Source organism: Salmo salar, chromosome ssa07 (genome assembly GCF_905237065.1).
Source record: "Salmo salar chromosome ssa07, Ssal_v3.1, whole genome shotgun sequence".
In the NCBI taxonomy this organism is placed as follows: Eukaryota; Metazoa; Chordata; class Actinopteri; order Salmoniformes; family Salmonidae; genus Salmo; species Salmo salar.
This window is the reverse complement of record NC_059448.1, coordinates 28,834,148-28,857,367: the sequence shown is the minus strand read 5'-3', so window position 1 is coordinate 28,857,367 and position 23,220 is coordinate 28,834,148. Positions and strand designations below refer to the sequence as shown.

At 43.5% G+C, this 23,220-nt stretch overlaps 1 protein-coding gene across 3 annotated transcripts in view; it reads left to right on the top strand.

The window, feature by feature from the left end:
• The first annotated feature begins 5,944 nt into the window (after positions 1-5,944).
• Positions 5,945-23,220, top strand: part of mtm1 (myotubularin 1) — a 68,403-nt gene continuing 51,127 nt past the window's right edge. The window contains exons 1-2 of one of the 3 annotated variants that reach the window (XM_014207110.2): positions 5,945-6,026; positions 15,741-15,841. In XM_014207110.2, the coding sequence (XP_014062585.1) occupies positions 15,773-15,841 (69 nt within the window). In that variant the 5' untranslated portion in view covers positions 5,945-6,026; positions 15,741-15,772. 3 annotated transcript variants of the gene reach the window in all.

The window sequence follows — 23,220 nt, the reverse complement described above, 5'->3', positions numbered from 1 at the left end:
ATTACCCTTTTAAAATTATAAACTTGGATTAGCTAACACAACGTGCCATTGGAACACAGGAGTGATGGTTGCTGATAATGGGCCTCTGTACGCCTATGTAGATATTCCATAAAAAAATCTGCCGTTTCCAGCTACAATAGTCATTTACAACATTAACAATGTCTACAGTGTATTTCTGATCAATTTTATGTTATTTTAATGGACAAAATGTTTAGCTTTTCTTTCAAAAACAAGGACATTTCTAAGTGACCCAAAACGTTTTAATGGTAGTGTGCCTTTGAGCATTGTGCAGTTATTAATTACACTTTGGATGGTGTACCAATACACCCAGTCACTACAAAGAAATAGGTGTCCTTCCGAAGGCAGTCGCCGGATATGAAGGAAACCACTCAGAGAATTCAACCTGAGGCCAATAGTTATTTTATAACAGTTACACAGTTTAATGGCTGTGATAGGAGGTAACTGACATAAATGACTGAGTGAAAAGAAGGAAGATTGTACAGAATAAAAAATATTCCAAAACATGCAACCTGTTTGCAATAAGGCACTAAAGTAATACTGCAAAAATGTTTTTATCCTGAATAGAAAAAGAATGCAAATCCAACACAACACATCACTGCGTACCACTCTTCATATTTTCAAACATGGTGGTGGCTGCATCATGTTATGGGTATGCTTGTCATCATGTCATCGACAAGGACTAGGGAGTTTTTTTTTTCAATTAAAATAAACTAAATAGAGCTAATGACAGACAACATCCTACAGGTGAACTTGGATCACTCTGCTTTCCAACAGACACTGAGACAAATTCACCTTTCAGCAGGACAATTACCTAAAATACAAGGCCAAATATAACCTGGAGTTGCTTACCAAGATGACATTGAATGTTCCTAAGTGGCCTAGTTACAGTTTTAACTGACACTGGGTGTACAAAACATTAGGCTCGACTGCTCTTTTCAGGTGAAAGCTATGACCCCTTATTGATGTCAGCTGTTCAATCCACTTCAATAAGTGTAGATGAAAGGGAGGAAACAGGTTAAAGAAGGATTTTTAAGCCTTGAGGAAATTGAGACACGGATTGTGTATATGTGCCATTCAGAGAGTGCATGGGCAAGACAAAATATTTAAGTATCCTTTGAACGGGGTATGGTAGTAAGTGCCAGGACCACCGGTTTCAGTGTGTCAAGAACTGCAACGCTGCTGGGTTTATCACGCTAAACAGTTTCATGTGTGTATCAAGAATGGTCCACCACCCAAAGGACATTCAGCCAACTTGACACAACTGTGGGAAGCATTGAAGTCAACATGGGCCAACATCCCTGTGGAATGCTTTTGACACCTTGTAGAGTCCATCAACGAATTGAGGCTGTTCTGAGGGTAAAAGGGGGTGTAACTCAATATTAGGTTCCTAATGTTTTGTACATTCTATGTAAATCAGCTTGAAAATCTATGGCAAGACTTGAAAATGGCTATCGATCAATATTGTAGAATCCAGGTTTGCAAAGCTTACCCAGAAAGACTTAACATCTGTAGTCACTGCCAAAGGGGATTCTAGCATGTATTGACTTAGGGGGTTGAATACTTATCTAATCAAGATATATTAGCGTTTTATTTTCCTTAATATGTATTTTTTATTTTTACAATTATATCCATTTTAATCCCACTTTGTAAAACAACAAAATGTGGAAAAAGTCACATGGTGTGAATACTGTCTGCTGTCACTGTACGTTATTCTATAGATTTTCCGTCGATGCTGCAGTTAACCTGGTTCACGACAACATCACACTATGGAACAATAGGGAAATGGGGAAAAACCCTGCGGAACGATTGCGTGCTCGTGCGCGCATGTGTGTGGCCGATTGTGTGCGTCAATGAATTACCATGCATTTAGCTGCAGGGAACACATGACCTCTCATGTATCTCTGTACAGTTGGCTATGCATCTCTCCCAGCACCTGATGTCTCTATATAGGATACTCAAATCAAACCAAATTGTATTTGTCAAATGTGCCGAATACAACAGGTGTAGAGACCTTACCGTGAAATGCTTACTTACAAGCCCTTAACCAACAATGCAACGAAAAAAATTTGAAGTTAGTAAGAAAATATTAGCCTTTAAAAAATATTTTTTATATAAAATAAACTAAAGTAAGAAAAAAAGTAACACAATAACTTAATAACGAGGCTATATACAGGGGTTCTGGTATCTAGTCAATGTGCGGGGGTACAGGTTAGTTGAGGTCATTTGTACAGTAAAGTGAAGTGATAAAGTGACTATGCATAGATAATAAACAGCGAGTAGCAGCAGCGTAAAAAAGTGTCTCTATGCAAATAGTCAGGGTAGCCATTTGATTAACTGTTTAGCCGTATTTTTGTTTGGGGATAGAAGCTGCTAAGGATCCCTTTGCACCTAGACTTGGCGCACCGGTACCGCTTGCTGTGCGGTAGCAGAGAGAACAGTCTTTGATTAGGATGGCTGGAGTCTTTGACAATTTTTAGGGGCTTCCTCTGACACCGCCTGGTATAGAGGTCCTGGATGGCAGGAAGCTTGGCATCAGTGATGTACTGGGTCGTACACATTAGCCTCTGTAGCGCCTTGCAGTCGGATGCCGAGCAGTTGCTATACCAATCAGTGATGCAACCAGTCAGGATGCTCTCAATGGTGCAGCTGTAGAACGTTTTGAGAATCTGAGGACCCAAGCCAAGTCTCCTGAGAGGGAATAGGCATTGTCGTGCCCTCTTCAGAACTGTTTTGACCATAATAGTTTGTTAGTGATGTCGACACCCGCTCCACTACAGCCCTGCAGATGTGAATGGGGACTCGCTCTCCCCCCCATAGTCCACGATCAGCTCCTCCATCCCGCTCATGTTGAGGAAGAGGTTGTTGTCCCGGCAACACACTACCAGGTCTCCAACCTCCTCCTTATAGGCTGTCCAATCACCGTCAGCAATCAGGCCCACCACCGCTGCGCCATCAGCAAACCCAACGATGGTGTTGGAATCATGCGTATCAAGAATGGTCCACCACCCAAAGGACATTCAGCCATCTTGACACAACTGTGGGAAGCATTCAGGTCAACATGGGCCGCAGTCGTGGGTGAACAGGGAGCACAGGAGGGGACCAAGCACGCACCCCCGGGGGGCCCCCGTGCCGAGGAACAGTGCGTCAGATCTGACACTGCCCACCCCAACCACATGGGGGCGGCCCGTCAGGAAGTCCAGGATCCAGCTGCAGAGGGAGGTGTTCAGTCCCACTTGAAGGCACCGAGGTGTTGAATGCTGAGCTCCAGTCAACGAACAGCACCCTCCCTCACTTAGGTGCTCCTTTTGTCCAAATGGGAAAGGGCAGTGTGGAGCGCAATAGAGACTGCGCCATCTGTGGATCCACTGGGGCGGCACACAAACTGTAGTGGGTCCAGGGCTTCTGGGACCATGGTGTAGATGCAAGCCATGACCAGCCCCCCAATGCACTTCATGCTTACAGACTTGAGTGCTACGGGGCGGTAGTCATTTAGGCAGGTTACCATGGCATTCTTGGGCAAAGGGACTATGGTGGTCTACTTCAAACATGCAGGCACTACAGACTCAGTCAGGGAGAGGCTGAAAACGCTTGCCAGTTGGTCAGTGCATGGTCTGAGTACCCGCCCCCAGCAATCCGTCTGGCCCCGCGAATGCTGACCTGTTCAAGGGTCCCACTCACATCGGCTGCGGTGAGCGTGACCACACATTCGTCTGGAACAGCCAGTACTCTCATGCACGGCCCGGTGCTGCCTGCCCTAAAGTGAGTGTGTGTGTGTTTGTTTCAGTCTGTATGTGTATGTGTGTGTGTGTGTGTGTGTGTGTGTGTGTGTGTGTGTGTGTGTGTGTGTGTGTGTGTGTGTGTGTGTGTGTGTGTGTGTGTGTGTGTGTGTGTGTGTGTGTGTGTGTGTGTGTGTGTATGTGTGTGTGTGTGATTTTTAGCTACCCCATTTAGTTCATAGAGAACAAGCTAACTGACATGCATCTATTTGGTTGCTTCATGGTTGCCTCCACCATTCATGGATAAAAACCTCACAGGAAATATGAAACGTATTTCTTCATGGTTTGTTTATCTGTGTTACAAAGTGCAGCTGTAACCGTTCATTTGTGAATAAAACCTCACAGGAAATGCTGATGGAAGTAAGAATATAGCAACATCCTGGCATTTATATATCTAAAGCGTATCAGTTCTGTTTTTCTACACTTCTCACTGGTGTGTGTGTGTGTGCATGTGTTCAGTTATAGACCATACAGGCACCTGGTTGAGATTCCACCATGTTAGGACCGTTTGTCTAAGTCTGCAGATGTAGCCTTTATTCTCATAGTAGCTATGAGAATAAAGGCTAACCCAGCGGGCAAAACTGGTTGAAATGACATAATTCATATAAAACTAGTTATAATGATGCCATTTCAACCAGTTCTGCCTATTTTGCCCACTGTAAAAAATCTCTTTCTGACTAGGGGCTGGAGTTTTCCATTGGTCAGGAAAAACTCCTGGCTGTAACTATGTTCCGTGGTGACGTTTCACCTAGGTAGAGATCCAGGATCAGCTTCCCTTTCCCTAATCCCATTAGTTTGAAAAATGTCAAACTGACCCAATATCAGCATCTAAGGGCAACTTCACCCTACTCTCTTGTATATAATTAGGTCCAGGGGTGTTTTCTGACCAGACCAGAAACAAATCCTGGCCCTACTATGACATTTACCATACAAACCTATGAATATATATTATGCCTACTGAACACAAACACATTACATACAATACATAGGTCTTCTCTTTTGGGTCAATACTCCTTCCTGATTATTTTGGGAGTCATGGGAGCTGCCAAGACAAAAATACAGTATGTTCCCTGATAAACTGCCAAAGGCTTTTTGCCCTGCCTGGTTTCCCAGTCTCTCAGGAAATCCAGTGTATTTCATGCAACTGGACACAGTTTTGGGCACCGGCGCAGAATAGCCGTCGTCCTCTTGATCCCTGGTGTCGGCAGCTTTCAGATTTTTTATTAAATGCACCACATCTGTGTCTCAATAGTTTTAACTAGCTTCCTTTCCTTGTATCCTTTCGTGTTTCCATTGTTTCCTTTCCTTGTATCTTCATAATGGTTCAGGTCCATGATGGTTCAGGACATGACAGGACAGGTGAAAGCAGTATGGATGAAACCAGTCCTTTTAATAATCACTGAAAATAAAGGAAGATGAGACAACCAAACCGAGCAATTTTATAGTATAGAGACACAACCCATGTTTCAAGCAGAACTGCAGCAGCACAAGCAGGAGCAGAAGCAGTGCTGGTTGGCTTCCATCTTAAGAGTATGTGAACATATGCTACTATTCTATCAGACCCATACTGCCGCAATATCAGTATGGGTCTTTTCCATGATTAATTGCACAGCATGTAAGAGGATTTGCCAATTTGAAGACCCTGTTGACATCTGTGACTTTGCAATGACAGTGGTCTAATAGGCTAATGCCTAGGCCTATATTGGATGAGGGGTTACACTAAGGCTTCCTGTTTCTAATGTAAATATTTCTGAGTAATAAGCCTAATGGGCGAGGAGTTAGGATAAGATAAGATAGATAGGGGAAGTGTAAAATCAGATGGGCCACTATAAATCTACTGTAGGCCTGTCATATTTCAATAGAAAACAATATAAATTGATTGTCTATCTGAATTTTTTTTTTTACCTTTATTTAACTAGGCAAGTCAGTTAAGAACAAATTGTTATTTACAATGACGGCCTACCCCATACCAATAAACACATGAATACAAACTGAATCTACATGCCATGTAAAAAAATATTCATAAACCATTATAGCTGGAAATATAATTAAAAAGTACAAACCAGTGAATAATAGCCTACAACTCCCGAAACTCTTTGCAGGGTCCAATTTGACAATCGTCCAATCCGCGTCATGACAGCTCCGCACGTGACTCTGGGTGAAGTTCTTCCTGAGAGAGCGGTGCAAAACAGACTGACAAATCCAGGAACGGAGAATTGCAGTTTGTGTGTAAGTAATACAAATTACGATAAAAATACCGCGGCGAATAAATTGTGTGGGCTTTTCGGCAGCTGTTGGTTGATGTCACGTTGTGCTGAGAGGAGAGCAACTGTCGTAGTTGTGTTCTAAAGTAGCTGTCGGGTTTGTCTTGGGCCTTCGCTATTTCCTGGTCGATGCTCGCGAGCTCATTCTATGATGTCTGTGGATGTGATGCACTGGCTCGAGTTTTGGCGTTGCGCTCTTGCTGGAATGGGGCAGGGGCAAAGTTGTAAAAGTTGTGTTCTCGTGTGTTTGAAGCCTTTATTTTGGAAACATTCCTTTCAGTTGGTGGTTATTTGTTGTGTTTACAATGTTATTTGAGCCGTAACGTCTATAGTATTGAAGCAGAATGCACTATTTTTCCCCCCCCCCAGCGTAACATTGAAGCTAGTTTTGCATTCCATTTGTCGTTCACACCACTGGATTTTGGGGATCGGGCTAGTCAGCAAGCAGAATTTACAAGTAAAGTCAGTTAGAATACAAAACGTTCCCGAGATGATTAACGTTAGCGTGATATGGTTCCAATTCAAAACACTACTCGTTTCCCATATTTCTGCATTGCAAGTCTGACTTCACTTATGACAGTCCAGTGCTAGTGCTACTTTGTTGCTACAGTATTTGCCACTCACACTGGATACAAATGGAAAGTAGGGAGGTTGTCATGCTGTTGCGTTATTGTTGCAATGATACATGTAACACATTGTATCATATTAGCATCGACCATGAAAATACAGTCTTCGTGATAATAGCTTTTAATAATCTCAGAGCTTGAAAGGAACATTATTGAATCATTAACGTTACAGACCTCGTGTGGATATTTTTTTAGCACATAAATATTTGTTCATATTGCATTCATCCAAAAGAGGTAACCAGAATATTGAATATAGGACAGAATGTTTGACCCAAATGGCACCCTATTCCCTATATGGTGTGCTAATTTTGACCAGGGTCCATAGAACTCTGGTCAAAAGTAGTGCACTATGTAGGGTATATGGTGCTATTTTGGATGTAAACCAGTGTTTGACCCACTTGCAGCATCAGCCTACAGTATGATAATATCAACAACAATGCAGGTATTGATTTTGCCCTTTTGGGGGGAGGTCTGTCTGTGTCTGTTGTGTTTGATGGATTGAATAGATAAGAGTAGTTTGTAGTGATGTACTGTATGATGAGGCTTGCTAAGCTAGGGCAGCCCCCTTGTCTCCCGCTGCCTCCCACCCTCTGTGTCACTTGTCAAATATTCTGAACAAAAATATAAATGCAACATGCAACAATTTCAAATATGTTGCTCAGATACAGTTCATATAAGGAAATCACTCAATTTAAATACATTCATTATGCCCTAATCTATGGATTTCACATGACTGGGCAGGGGCACAGCCAAGGGTGGCCCTTAGAGGGCATAGGCCCACCCACTTGGGAGCCAGGCCCACCCACTAGGGAGCCAGGTCCAGCCAATCAGAAGGACTTTTCCCCCCTCAAAAGGGCTTTATTACAGACAGAAATACTCCTCAGCACCACCCCTTCCCTCCTCTGACGATCCCGCAGGTGAAGAAGCTCGATGTGGAGATCCTGGCCTGGTATGGTTACACGTGGTCTGCGGTTGTGAGGCCGGTTGTACATACTGACATATTCTCTAAAACGATGTTGGATGTGGCTTATGGTTGAGATATTAACATAGAATTCTCTGGAAACAACAAAACTGCACATTTTAGAGTGACCTTTTATTGCCCCCAGCACAAGGTGCACCTGTGTAATGATTATGCTGATTAAACAGCATAATCATTTTCTTAATATGCCACTAGCAGGGATGTAAACAAATTTGGGCACAACATTTGATAGAAATCAGCTTTCTGTGTGTGTGGAAAATTTCTGGTATCTTTTATTTCAGCTCATGAAACATGGGACCAGCACTTTACATGTTGCGTTTATATTTTTGTTCAGTGTATATATTTGTGTGTGTGTGTGTGTGTGTCAAACGTTAGAAATAGCGATGCTCTTTTGTCTTGACGCAGCGTAGCACTGTCTCATTGGTACAGTATGTTGATGTGACCCCGATGTTGCTATATCAGATATAGAGACTGGCACTTTCAATGAAATGATTAATGTCCTGACTTATACCTTTTAGCATTTACATTTACATATTTACATTTAAGTCATTTAGCAGACGCTCTTAACCAGAGCGACTTACAAATTGGTGCATTCACCTTATGATATCCAGTGGAACAACCACTTTACAATAGTGCATCTAAATCTTTTAAGGGGGGGGGTTAGAAGGATTACTTTATCCTATCCTAGGTATTCCTTAAAGAGGTGGGGTTTCAGGTGTCTCCGGAAGGTGGTGATTGACTCCGCTGTCCTGGCGTCGTGAGGGAGCATGTTCCACCATTGGGGTGCCAGAGCAGCGAACAGTTTTGACTGGGCTGAGCGGGAACTGTGCTTCCTCAGAGGTAGGGGGGCCAGCAGGCCAGAGGTGGATGAACGCAGTGCCCTTGTTTGGGTGTAGGGCCTGATCAGAGCCTGAAGGTATGGAGGTGCCGTTCCCTTCACAGCTCCGTAGGCAATCACCATGGTCTTGTAGCGGATGCGAGCTTCAACTGGAAGCCAGTGGAGAGAGCGGAGGAGCGGGGTGACGTGAGAGAACTTGGGAAGGTTGAACACCAGACGGGCTGCGGCGTTCTGGATGAGTTGTAGGGGTTTAATGGCACAGGCAGGGAGCCCAGCCAACAGCGACTTGCAGTAATCCAGACGGGAGATGACAAGTGCCTGGATTAGGACCTGCGCCGCTTCCTGTGTGAGGCAGGGTCGTACTCTGCGAATGTTGTAGAGCATGAACCTACAGGATCGGGTCACCGCCTTGATGTTAGTGGAGAACGACAGGGTGTTGTCCAGGATCACGCCAAGGTTCTTAGCACTCTGGGAGGAGGGGACAATGGAGTTGTCAACCGTGATGGCGAGATCATGGAACGGGCAGTCCTTCCCCGGGAGGAAGAGCAGCTCCGTCTTACCGAGGTTCAGCTTGAGCTGGTGATCCGTCATCCACACTGATATGTCTGACAGACATGCAGAGATGCGATTCGCCGCCTGGTTATCAGAAGGGGGAAAGGAGAAGATTAATTGTGTGTCGTCTGCATAGCAATGATAGGAGAGACCATGTGAGGATATGACAGAGCCAAGTGACTTGGTGTATAGCGAGAATAGGAGAGGGCCTAGAACAGAGCCCTGGGGGACACCAGTGGTGAGAGCGCATGGTGCGGAGACAGATTCTCGCCACGCCACCTGGTAGGAGCGACCTGTCAGGTAGGACGCAATCCAAGCGTGGGCCGCGCCGGAGATGCCCAACTCGGAGAGGGTGGAGAGGAGGATCTGATGGTTCACAGTATCAAAGGCAGCAGAAAGGTCTAGAAGGATGAGAGCAGAGGAGAGAGAGTTAGCTTTAGCAGTGCGGAGAGCCTCCGTGACACAGAGAAGAGCAGTCTCAGTTGAATGCCCAGTCTTGAAACCTGACTGATTAGGATCAAGAAGGTCATTCTGAGAGAGATAGCAGGAGAGCTGGCCAAGGACGGCACGTTCAAGAGTTTTGGAGAGAAAAGAAAGAAGGGATACTGGTCTGTAGTTGTTGACATCGGAGAGATCGAGTGTAGGTTTTTTCAGAAGGGGTGCAACTCTCGCTCTCTTGAAGACGGAAGGGACGTAGCCAGCGGTTAAGGATGAGTTAATGAGCGAGGTGAGGAAGGGGAGAAGGTCTCCGGAAATGGTCTGGAGAAGAGAGGAGGGGATAGGGTCAAGTGGGCAGGTTGTTGGGCGGCCGGCCGTCACAAGACGCGAGATTTCATCTGGAGAGAGGGGAGAAAGAGGTCAAAGCACAGGGTAGGGCAGTGTGAGCAGGACCAGCGATGTCGTTTGACTTAGCAAACGAGGATCGGATATCGTCAACCTTCTTTTCAAAATGGTTGACGAAGTCATCTGCAGAGAGGGAGGAGGGGGGAGGGGGAGGAGGATTCAGGAGGGAGGAGAAGGTAGCAAAGAGCTTCCTAGGGTTAGAGGCAGATGCTTGGAATTTAGAGTGGTAGAAAGTGGCTTTAGCAGCAGAGACAGAAGAGGAGAATGTAGAGAGGAGGGAGTGAAAGGATGCCAGGTCCGCAGGGAGGCGAGTTTTCCTCCATTTCCGCTCGGCTGCCCGGAGCCCTGTTCTGTGAGCTCGTAGTGAGTCGTCGAGCCACGGAGCAGGAGGGGAGGACCGAGCCGGCCTGGAGGATAGGGGACAGAGAAAATCAAAGGATGCAGAAAGGGAGGAGAGGAGGGTTGAGGAGGCAGAATCAGGAGATAGGTTGGAGAAGGTTTGAGCAGAGGGAAGAGATGATAGGATGGAAGAGGAGAGAGTAGCGGGAGAGAGAGAGCGAAGGTTGGGACGGCGCAATACCATCCGAGTAGGGGCAGAGTGAGAAGTGTTGGATGAGAGCGAGAGGGAAAAGGATACAAGGTAGTGGTCGGAGATTTGGAGGGGAGTTGCAATGAGATTAGTGTAAGAACAGCATCTAGTAAAAATGAGGTCAAGCGTATTGCCTGCCTTGTGAGTAGGGGGAGAGGGTGAGGTCAAAAGAGGAGAGGAGTGGAAAGAAGGAGGCAGAGAGGAATAAGTCAAAGGTAGACGTGGGGAGGTTATAGTCACCCAGAACGGTGAGAGGTGAGCCATCCTCAGGAAAGGAACTTATCAAGGCGTCAAGCTCATTGATGAACTCTCCAAGGGAACCTGGAGGGCGATAAATGATAAGGATGTTAAGCTTGAAAGGGCTGGTAACTGTGACAGCATGGAATTCAAATGAGGAGATAGACAGATGGGTCAGGGGAGAAAGAGAGAATGTCCACTTGGGAGAGATGAGGATTCCAGTGCCACCACCCCGTTGGCTCGATGCTCTAGGGGTATGCGAGAACACGTGGGCAGACGAAGAGAGAGCAGTAGGAGTAGCAGTGTTATCTGTGGTAATCCATGTTTCCGTCAGCGCCAGGAAGTCTAGGGACTGGAGGGTAGCATAGGCTGAGATGAACTCAGCCTTGTTGGCTGCAGACCGGCAGTTCCAGGGGCTGCCGGAGACCTGGAACTCCACGTGGGTCGTGCGCGCTGGGACCACCAGGTTAGAGTGGCAGCGGCCACGCGCTGTGAAGCGTTTGTATGGCCTGTGCAGAGGGGAGAGAACAGGGATAGACAGACACATAGTTGACAAGCTACAGAAGTGTTGTTTCTTGTATTATTGTCTCTTGTGTCTTTAGAGAACTGTTTCACTTTGATATCCTTTTTCTTCTGTCCTGATTTTCTCTTTCTTTTCTTCTGTTAACTAGATATTCTTTGTTGTTCTTCGTTAGCTAGCTAGCTTCTTCCAAAAGAGTCCCTAGCAACTGCTTAGCAACTGGTAAACAATTCAGCTAGCTAAGATAACTACAACTTTATGAAAAATATGTTTTTGAAAAATAACTATCTTCTTTGTTTGTTGCTTGTTTTTTCTCCTATTCAGTCTTGCAGTTTTCTTTTGCTTTTTTCCGATGTACTTCACTCTAAAAACCATGTAAATTTCAAAATTTGTAGGAGCTCATTTTTCAGCTGCTGCTGCTCAAATTGGAGTTCCGGAATGAATTTAAAGGGACAATCCAAACTTTGACTTTTAAATCAGTGATATATAGGTCTATCTATTGAGGAATGTAACCTATGAATGCCTCATGAGTTTAGCTCACCTGACCTCCAAAATATTAGCTGTATCACAACCGGATGTGATTGGGAGTCCCATAGGGCAGAACACAATTGGCCCAGCGTCGTCCAGGTTTGGCCGGTGTAGGCCGTTGTTGTAAATAAGAATTTGTTCTTAACTGACTTACCTAGTTAAATAAAGGTTCAATAAAGAAAATTACTAAATAACGTTGTTTTACTCCGTTGCTGCTAAACAATATAATAAACAAACACGGTATAGTTTCAAAACATGGTTAAAACGATCATTTTGTTCCCATGGATGGTCTGTCCTCGCATCCATATGAATTTGACAGTGGTTAGACCTACATTTCCCCATCCCTCAGCTGTTTACCAAAAAGGTGTCTGGGTTGACTGCTGTGTTCATTTTTCGAATCCCGGATTGCCCTGTTAAACTGACATGGTTGGTTGGTTTGATATTCCGGTGCTGGAATAAACCAGGCTGAACTAGGCTATATGATGCTAAATATAACTCGAGTGGTCACTACTTCAAACTGTAATAGCTGTTCCTTGAGATGAGCGGTTTGATTTGTGTGGTGTAGTGTGTGTGTGTGTGTGTGTTAGGATAGGGGTTTGAAATAATTTCACTATACGAATAGTATCATACATTTTTGTTGGATATCAGATATCCAAGGCAACTCTGCTACAGCCAAGCTAATTTGTTGCATCCACAATGTTATTTATCATCCCATATAACAATGCCTGTCTTGACTGGAGTAGCCTAGAGAAGCTAGTTAATGATCCGCCTTTTTTTTTTCTCCAATTTTTGCCTAAAATGACAAATCTAACTGCCTGTAGCTCAGGACCTGAAGCAAGCATATGCATATTCTTGATACCATTTGAAAGAAAGCACTTTGAAGTTTGTGGAAATTAATGTAGGATAATATAAGACATTAGATCGGGTAAAATATAAAACATGCAGGTTTTTTTATACTTTCTTTGTATTATCTCTGTATGCTAGAGAAATGCCATAATGTATTATTCCAGCCCAGGTGCAATTTACATTTTGGCCACTAGATGGCAGCAGCGTATGTGCAAAGTTTTAGACTGATCCAATGAACCATTGCATTTCTGTAAAAAATAATGTCAAGACTGCCCAAATGTGCCTAATTGGTTTATTAATAACTTTTAAAGTTCAGAATTGTGCACTCTCCTCAAACAATAGCATGGTATTATTTCACTGTAATAGCTACTGTAAATTGGACAGTGCAGTTAGGTTAACAAGAATTTAAGCTTTCTGCCAATATAAGATATGTCTATGTCCTGGGAAATGTCCTTGTTACTTACAACCTCATGCTAATCGCATTAGCCTACGTTAGCTCAACCGTCCCGCGGGGCGCCCACCGATCCTGTAGCTAGCTAGGCTAATTGAGGCCACATGTTGTGCTTTCTCCCCAACCCCATTCAGATAAAACAACCTACTTGTTGGTTGCTCGTTTTAGCCTACTTCTCATTTCAATAATTTTTTATTACGCAATTTTATTCCATCTTGCATTGCATTAGTGAACGTTCACTCCACTTGCTACACATTGAGCTGCTTTGATTGGCCAACATAATCAACAAGCTACCTCTCTCTTTCTCCATATATCGCTAACTCTCTCTGGTCAGTGTGTTTTATTGTGGTTTGCACCATGCACGTCATAAAAACGACATGAAAAAGTTTGTTTTATTCAATTAATAATTTAACATTTTTCTTTCAGCCTCATAGCAAAATATATGGAATTGCAGGAAATTTGCTTTAAAACTGCAACATTTTATCTTTGCAACATGGCAAATGTGTAGAATTGCAGGAAATTTGCTTTAAAACAGCTACATTTTGTCACTGCAGCCAACAGGAGAGCCTCTAAATTTTTCGGACAGCAACCGGATCATTGGTCATACAAGAGCTGCAACGCTGATGGGTTTTTCACACTCAACAGATTCCCGTGTGTATCAAGAATGGTCCACCACCCAAAGGACATCCAATCAACTTGTCACAACTGTGGGAAGCATTGGAGTCAGCATGGCCCAGAATCCATCTTGAATACTTTCGACACCTTGTGGACTCCATGCCCCAATGAATTGAGGCTGTTCTGAAACACCTTCCCAATTAATTGTTGACTGCCAAGTAGGCATTAAACATAATTGTGGACACATCTCATTCCAAAATCATGGGCGTTAAAATGGAGTTTGTCCCCCCTATGCTGCTATAACAGCCTCCACTCTTCTGGGAAGGCTTTCCACTAGATTTTGGATCATTGCTGTGGGTACTTGCTTCCATTCAGCCACAAGAGCATAAGTGAGGTCGGGGACTGATGTTGGGCGATTAGGCCTGGCTCGCAGTCGGCGTTCCAATTCATTCTGAAGGTGTTAGATGAGGTTGAGGTCAAGGCTCTGTACAGGCCAGTCAAGTTCTTCCACACCAATCTCAACAAACCATTTCTGTATGAACCTCACTTTGTGCACAGGGGCATTGTCATGCTGAAACAGGAAAGGGCCTTCCCCAAACTTTCGCCACGAAGTTGGAAGAACAGAATTGTCCCTTCACAGAACAGCGCAAACTGGCTCTAACCAGCATAGAAAGAGGAGTGGGAGGCCCCGGTGCACAACTGAGCAAGAGGACAAATACATTAGTGTCTAGTTTGAGAAACAGACGCCTCACAAGTCCTCAACTAGCAGCTTCATTAAATAGTACCTGCAAAAGACCAGTCTCAACGTCAACAGTGAAGAGGAGACTCCGGGATGCTGGCCTTCTAGGCAGAGTTCCTCTGTTCAGTGTCTGTGTTCTTTTGCCCATCTTAATCTTTTCTTGTTATTGGCTAGTCTGAGATATGGCTTTTTCTTTGCAACTCTGCCTAGAAGGCCAGCATCCCGGAGTCGCCTTTTCATTGTTGACGTTGAGACTGGTGTTTTGCGGGTACTATTTAATGAAGGGAATGGCATCTGGTTTAGAGATCCTTACGGGTCCCAAAAAGTTGGACCCATTCCGAAGTTAACCTGGGGCTTTCCCCCACCGACCCGATATGCATAAATACATTTGAAATAATATGGGCCCGTTCGGAACGGGTCTCTGAGGACATCTAGACCCGTTCTGTATAGACGTGGTTGGATCCAGACCCGGTTCGATCCGAGTGAGAGAAGCAGCAGAAAATAAAAAAATGTAAGCTTACTTTATTAATCTGAGCTGATACAGCACGAGAGGAGGGAGAGAGGTGTCGCTCCAGCAGGCGAGGGAGGGGCCTTACTGTGAGCGAGTGACACATGGAGGGAGAGACGAGACAGCAACCAACCAAACCGACTCGTGCTACAGTAGACTATTAGCTGCCATAGCTAGGTTATTTATCATAAAATATGTCTTGGACTGCATCAAATCGGGACGAGAAGCTAGCTAACGTTAGCTAGCTAGGCTAACTGAGGCTGCAGTGCATGCGCTTTCTCATCTTACAACTTTTAATTCTGTCATTTTAATTCCATCTTCCATTGATTTATATATCTCCTAACTTTTGCCACACACTGTGCGAGGCTCTATAGTCTATACTGTAGCCTATTGCCTCTTTGACTTATGATTGGCCAACAACATGTTACAAGCGCCACGCTCCGCTCTCGTGAAAAGCAAGAGCAGCAGCATAAATCAGAAATATTCTCTCTCTGCTGCAACACTTTCGTTCGGATCTGTACAGGCCCTTCCTGACAAGTCAGTTAAAATTACACATACCCGTGACAATCATATCATGTCCAGCCCAGAAATGTTACATTTATTTAGAATTCTGGATCCGGACCTGCTCCTTTCCTGGATCGGGTCTCAGGTATTTGGGTACAGGTGGATCCGTGAAGACCTCTGTGGTTCATCTTTTTGGGGATAACCATGAGGGGAAACAGTCCCAATAACTTTATTAATCAATATTGATATCTTACGTTTGTTCTCTGACCTCTCTCCTCTCCTTCCATCTTCTCTCCTCCTGTAGAGTCAGTGGAAGAAGCACTCCCCTGTAGAGTCATGGCCTCTGCATCAATACCAGTCTACAACCGCTCGAATAACCCCCTGGAGAACAGCTCTAGTCAGAATGTAAGGATCTCGCTCTCTTCCTCGCTTCTCTTTCCCTTCTCTCTGTCTTTCTCTCTTTCAACTCAAAGGGCTCTGTATACTCACATGTTGTTTTTCAAACTCTCTCTCTGTACCGACCACATCTAATAAGCTGTTTCAGCGGTTAGGCTGAGCAGTAAAGATGATGGTGCCAGCACACGCTAATACACACAAACTCTCATCTCTCTCACTTACATACTCGTATGCATTCACGCATCCCTCTACACCAGGATTCCCCAATAGGTGGCCCACCGGTGATTTTATTTGGCCCCACAAGTTTTCTTTGCAAAAATTTCTAAAAACCTATTTTCGCTTTGTCATTATGGGGCATTGTATGTAGATTGAGGGGATTTAAAACATTTTTTTAACCATCTGCAAACTCAACTCAGTGACCAAACTTTTTAATCAGGCATTTCCTAGGTTGCTGCTGTTACTAGCTACTGTTGGTTAGCCTCTTCTGTCATTAATAAGTTATGGTGGCTCTACCTAACATCCATAGATAGTAGTGCTGTCTTACTCACGGCTCTGTTGAAAGCTCTTATGTAGGAACTCTGTCTGTCTGTACAGTTCCGGCAACCAGCATGAAAGCAATTTATAGCACTTAGTTTTTTTAGATCATGTGTGTCAGTTGGGTAGAATTTTTGAAAAACGTTCCTACGGCCTTCCAGGATAGTGTACACGGTATAGAGTTTTTGTCAATACAGAGACCCTCTTTCACAGATTACTCATTCCTATTGGCTCTCGAATCAGGAAGTCCTTGAGTGGCGGCCAGTAAAAACAGTGCTCTTATAGCACTGACTGTTGAGGGTTTTCCATGCAAAACAAATGACGGCTTGGTCCAGTTCTATGGACACAAGTGTGGCTTTGTCGAGACCTAGGGAGGCTAGACGCCAAACGAAACAGTGCCCCTTGCTAGACACACACACACACACACACACACACACACACACCGAGGCACACTCTCTCTTGCACATGCGGATGTACACATACTAAACAGTAGCCTCACTCTTTCTCTCCCTCACATACAGTACATCACTGAAGATGTAGTGTTTTATTAGCTGTTACTCTTCCTGCGGTCCAAACAGGAACAAAATAACACATCATAATAAAACAATACATCATAATAAAACAGTAGGCTACATCATAAATAATACAATACATCATAATAAAACAATAGGCTACATCATAATAATACAATACATCATAAAACAATAGCCTACATCATAATAAAACAATACATCATAATAAAACAATAGGCTACATCATAAATAATACAATACATCACAAATAATACAATACATCATACAAGACATTGTGCATATTTGCACAGCTCCTTTGTTAAAAATGTACAATAATAAAACAATACAATATTACTAAATGTGTGTTTTGGAGTGTGTGTGTGTCTTTACAGTCCGCATGGTACTGTGAAGTGTGTTATCTGTCTTTTTTAATCTGGTTGTACTTCTAGCTTGAGTTAATTTATGTGGAAAAGTTCCATGTAGTCATGGCTCTGTAGTGCTGTGCGTTTCCCAGCCTCTGTTCTGGACTTGGGGACAGAGAAGAGACCCCTGGTGGCATGTCTTGTAGGGGTATGTACTGTATGGGTGTCTGAGCTGTGTGTTAGCTGTTTGAACAGACAGTTTGGTGCTTTCAACACGTCAATACCTCTCACAAAGACAAGTAGTGATGCAGTCAATCTCTCCTCCACTTTGAGCCAGGAGAGATTGACATGCATGTTCTTAATATTAGCCCTCCGTGTACATGGAAGGTCCACCTGTGCTGCTTTGTTCTGGGACAAGTGTAATTTGTCTATGTCCTTCTTTGTAGCACTTGACCATATAACTGGGCTGTAGTCCAGGTGTAATAAAACCAGGGGCAGTAGAACTTGCTTTGTGGAATGTGATGTCAAAAAAGCAGAGCATCTCTTTATTACGGACATACTTCTCCCCATCTTTACATCCATTCAATCTATGTTTTGACCATGACAGTTTACAATCTAAGGTAACACTAAGTCATTTAGACTCCTCAACTTGTTCAACAGCCACACAATTTATTACCAGATTCAGCTGGGGTCTAGAACTTAGTGAATTTGTACCAAATACAATTCCCTTAGTTTCAGAGATGTTCAGGACTAAGGCTGTTGCGGTGACCCTATTACCGCCACACCCGGCAGTCATGAGTCATGACCACAGTAAAATTCCACGTGACCGTTAAGTCCTTTTTATGCACTTTGGACATGCTTTGGTAGTACCCAATTTGCTAGCAACCATCAGGTCGTTAATGGCCTGGTACTCTGGGCTCTATTGTCCTTCTAACCACTCGGGCATCAATGCAAATGCAATCAAAAATCACATCAAAACAGTATGTTGTTTTTAAAACTCACCTCACTGTGATGATCAACTTGAAGAAAGAAGTTCAACAGCAGGTTGAAACTGAGTGTAAAACATGGTCAATGTGGATTTTGCTTCAAAGCCTAACACAACGATATGGACAGCGCTTCCTAAGGTGATGATTAATTCAATACACCCATACACATATAAGAGCTTATGCATACACAATCGGCTTAGGAGCCCAAGCCCCCCCCCCCCCAAAACGGAATTAAAACGATGGTTATGCCGTTATACAATACATTGCCTACAGCTTACAGTACCAGTCAAAAGTTTGGACACCTGCTTATTCCAGGGTTTTTCTTTATTTTTACCATTTTTTAGATTGTAGAATAATCATGAAGACATCAAAAAGATGAAATAACACATGGAATCATGTAGTAACCAAAGTATTAAGCAACTCCAAATATAGCTTTGCGCATGCTTGTCATTCTCTCAACCAGCTTCATGAGGTAGTCACCTGGAATGCGTTTCAATTAACATGTGTGCCTTGTTAAAAGTACATTTGTGGAATTTCTTTCCTTAATGCGTTTGAGCCAGTCAGTTGTGTTGTGACAAGGTAGGGGTGGTATACAGAAGATAGCCCTATTTGGTAAAAGACCAAGTCCATTTTATGGCAAGAACGGCTCAAATAAGCAAAGCGAAACGACAGTCCATCATTACTTCAAGACATGAAGGTCAGTCAATCCGGAACATTTCAAGAACTTTGAAAGTTTCTTCAAGTGCAGTCGCAAAAACCATCAAGCGCTATGATGAAACTGGCTCTCATGAGGACCGCCACAGGAATGGAAGACCCAGAGTTACCTCTGCTGCAGAGGATAAGTTCATTAGAGTTACCAGCCTCAGAAATTACAGCCCAAATAAATGCTTCAGAGTTCAAGTAACAGACACATCTCAACAGCAACTGTTCAGAGGAGACTGTGTGAATCAGGCCTTCACGGTCGAATTGCTGCAAAGAAACCACTACTAAAGGACACCAATAAGAAGAAGAGACTTGCTTGGGTCAAGAAACATGAGGAATGGACATTAGACCACTGGAAATCTGTCCTTTTTGGTCTGAGTCCAAATTTGAGATTTTTGGTTCCAACCGCCGTGTCATTGTGAGACAGAGTAGGTGAACGGATGATATCCGCATGCGTGGTTCCCACCGTGAAGGATGGAGGAGGTGGTGTGGGGGTGTTTTGCTGGTGACACTCTGATTTATTTAGAATTCAAGGCACTCTTAACCAGCATGGCTACCACAGCATTCTGCAGCTATACGCCATCCCATCTGGTTTGGTCTTAGGCCCACTATCATTTATCAGGACAATGACCCAAAACACACCTCCAGGCTGTGTGAGGGCTATTTGACCAAGAAGGAGAGTGATGGAGTGCTGCATCAGATGACCTGGCCTCCACAATCACCTGTTATTTCTTTGGTTTGATGTCGTCACCTTTACTCTACAATATAGTAAAAATAAAGAAAACCCCTTGAATGAGTAGGCGTGTCAAGATTTGACTGGTATTGTATTACGCATGGAAGAAAAACATAACTGATTTTAAGATGTCTTTGGTACGTAATTGCTTTAGCCTATACTCCAAAATGAAACCAATTTCAGTAATGTCCTTTGAGTGTGTACTGTATCATACTGAATGGACTGGTTACCTAATGCTACGCTCCAGATTTCTATCCACGAGTCTGGGAGAGAACGTATAGCCCTAGGCGATGCTGTTGGTTGTGCAGGCGGCTTACAGGTAGCCTACAATTATAGTGAATTAGATTTTTGAATATCCTAGTAATAGGACATTTTAAAAATATATATATTTTCATAATAAATTGGGTGACACACCTTTTTAGTTATACAGACTATCACCACTGTTCACATCTTCTCTCTCCCCTTTATTCTTTTCTTGAGCATGCAGAGCGGTTGTCAACGGTTTAGTAAAATATGTGTTGCGAAAACATGTTACTATCAATGTTCCCATACAGATTACACTTGGTTTCCCAAATGAAGCACCGGATAGCCGCGGAAACAGGGTTGTAGAGCCCCTGGCATACAGCGTTGGGTGGAATATCACCTGTTGCGCAGCCAGAGAATGCTCCTCAAACAGTGGTTTATGGGTGGAGTTAAATAAGTGTTCAGGCATTATTGAAAAAAGGACTGGCAGCGCAGGCCGGACATTCTTTCTTCTGCCCCAAATGTTAGATACTAGTGAAGACAAGATTTCATTGAGAATAGTCTGAGAGGACAGCTGTGCAGCCTGAGGCAAGGAACAGAGCGCAAGCTTTTTTTGCTACTTTCGCAAATCATCAATAGCCTATGGTCGCATCATGCTGCTCCATGTGTTTTGATTTGTAAGACATTCTAAGGGTTGTATCATTCACAACTGAAGTTGCCAAATAACTCTACATCTAGCATATAGGGACCTGTTTCAAATTATCACTTTTATGCTCAGCGAAGCCACTTCCCATGCGCACTCGCTCCGGAATGGGGAAAAATATCCTTTCTATTTTATTCAGCTATGTTCAATTATATTATTCTACTATAAAATAATATAAAATAATGACATGGGTCTTATGAGCATGTCTTGTCAGCTAAATCAACAAGCCTACAGCCTATGGCATGGAGCATAGCCAGGGAACATACAGTTGGCCAACTCATTCTGTTCTTCTGAATTACATTTTCTTCATATCATGTTTCTTTAGACCTGACTAAAATAAATTATGGATTTTTTGTAATAGTGTATATTAAATAGATTTATTAGCCTTTTAAAAAAAATTGATGTTCCAAAGGCACGCATCAGCAGCTTGTGTGAGTGGAGGCCTGGAGATGCTAATTGTGTTTGTTAATTAAAGATCAATTAATGTGCGACCGGCAGACTTCTGCATTACAGTAACTGGCTGACAAAATTTCATGACCGCCACAGCCCTTTTCAGGACCAGTTTATTACTGGCCGCCTATTCTAAAACTGACCAACTCTTTACTAAGAGTTTGACTTCATTAGCTGTGGTTGCTGATGCGTTTCTGGTTGAGTCATCAGCATACATGGACACACGTGCTTTGTTTAATGCCAGTGGCACGTCATTGGTAAAAATACAAAAGAGTAGAGGGCCTAGAGAGCTGCCCTGTGGTACACCACACTTTACATTTGACATAAGAGAAGCTTCTATTAAAGGAAACCCTGTGCGTTATATTCGATAGATGGCGCTGAATCCACAATATGGCAAAGGTTGAAAAGCCATAATACAAGTTTCCTCAACAACAGGCTATGGTCAATAATATCAAAGGCTGTACTAAAATCTAACAGTTAAGCTTGCATAATCTTCTTATCAATTTCTTTCAACCCTTCATCAGTCATTTGTGTCAGTGCAGTACATGTTGAGTGCCCTTCTCTATAAGCGTGCTGAAAGTCTGTTGTTCATTTGTTCAGAGAAATACCTAAGCACATTTTTATTCCTGAACTTATTTAGGCTTTCCTTAACAAAGGGGTTGAATACTTATTGATTCAAGACATTTCACAACTTCTCATTTTTAATTGATTTGTAAACATTTCTAAAAACAATTCACTTTGACATTATGGAGTATTGTATGTTGGCCAATGACACAATCTCAATTGAATCAATTTTAAATTCGGGCTGTAATAAAACAATGTGGAAAAAGTCAAGGGGTATGAATACCTTCTGAAGGCACTGTATTTGAGTGATATAAAATAGCAGTGAACTATACCTGACAAGTATAAGTGGTTGATGTTAATTTCCCATCCTTTGTCGGGACTGCTTGTCAAGCAGCAGAAGGGCGCATTGTTAATTGATGTTTACTTAGCCAGCTACCACTAGAAACTTTGTACAGTTGCCATTTTTTTTTCTAATGTATAAAAATAAATAACTATCACATTCACCTAAGTATTCAGACCCTTTTTTTCTCAGTACTTTGTTGAAGCACCTTTGGCAGCGATTACAACCTAGTCTTCTTGGGTATGATGCTACAAGTATGGCACACCTGTATTTGGGGAGTTTCTCCCATTCTTCTCTGCAGATTCTCTCAAGTTCTGTCAGGTTGGATGGGGAGTGTTGCTGCACAGCTATTTTCAGGTCTCTCCAGAGATGTTCGATCGGGTTCAAGTCCAGGCTCTGGCTGGGCCCTCAAGGACATTCAGAGGCTTGTCCTGAAGCCACTCCTGCGTTGTCTTGGCTGTGTGCTTAGGGTCATTGTCCTGTTGAAGATGAACCTTCGCCCCAGTCTGAGGTCCTGAGCGCTCTGGAACAGGTTTTCATCAAGGATCTCTCTCTGTACTTTGTTCCGTTCATTTTTGCTTCGATCCTGACTAGTCTCCCAGTCCCTGCTGCTGAAAAACATGCCCACAGCCTAATGCTGCCACCACAATGCTTCACCTTAGGGATGGTGCCAGGTTTCCTCCAGACATGACGTTTGGCATACAGGCCAAAGAGTTCTATCTTGGTTTCATCAGACCAGAGAATCTTGTTTCTCATGGTCTGAGAGTCTTTAGGTGCCTTTTGGCAAACTCCAAGTGGGCTGTCGTGCAGTTTACTGAGGAGTGGCTTCCGTCTGGCTACTCTACCATAAAGGCCTGATTGGTGGAGTGCTGCAGAGGTGGTTGTCCTTCTGGAAGGTTCTCCCATCTCCACAGAGGAACTCTAGAGCTCTGACAGAGTGACCATCGGGTTCTTAGTCACCTCCCTGACCATGGCACTTCTCCCTCGATTACTCAATTTGGCCAGGCAGCCAGCTCTAGGAAGAGAATTGATGGTTCTAAACTTCTTCCATTTTAAGAATGATGGAGGCCACTGTGTTCTTGGGAACCTTCAATGCTGCAGAAATGTTTTAGTACCCTTCCCCAGATCTGTTCCTCGACACAATCCTGTCTTGGACACAATTCCTTCGACCTCATGGCTTGGTTTTTGCTCTGACATGCACTGTGAACTGTGGGACCTTACATAGACAGGTGTGCCTTTCCAAATCATGTCCAATCAAT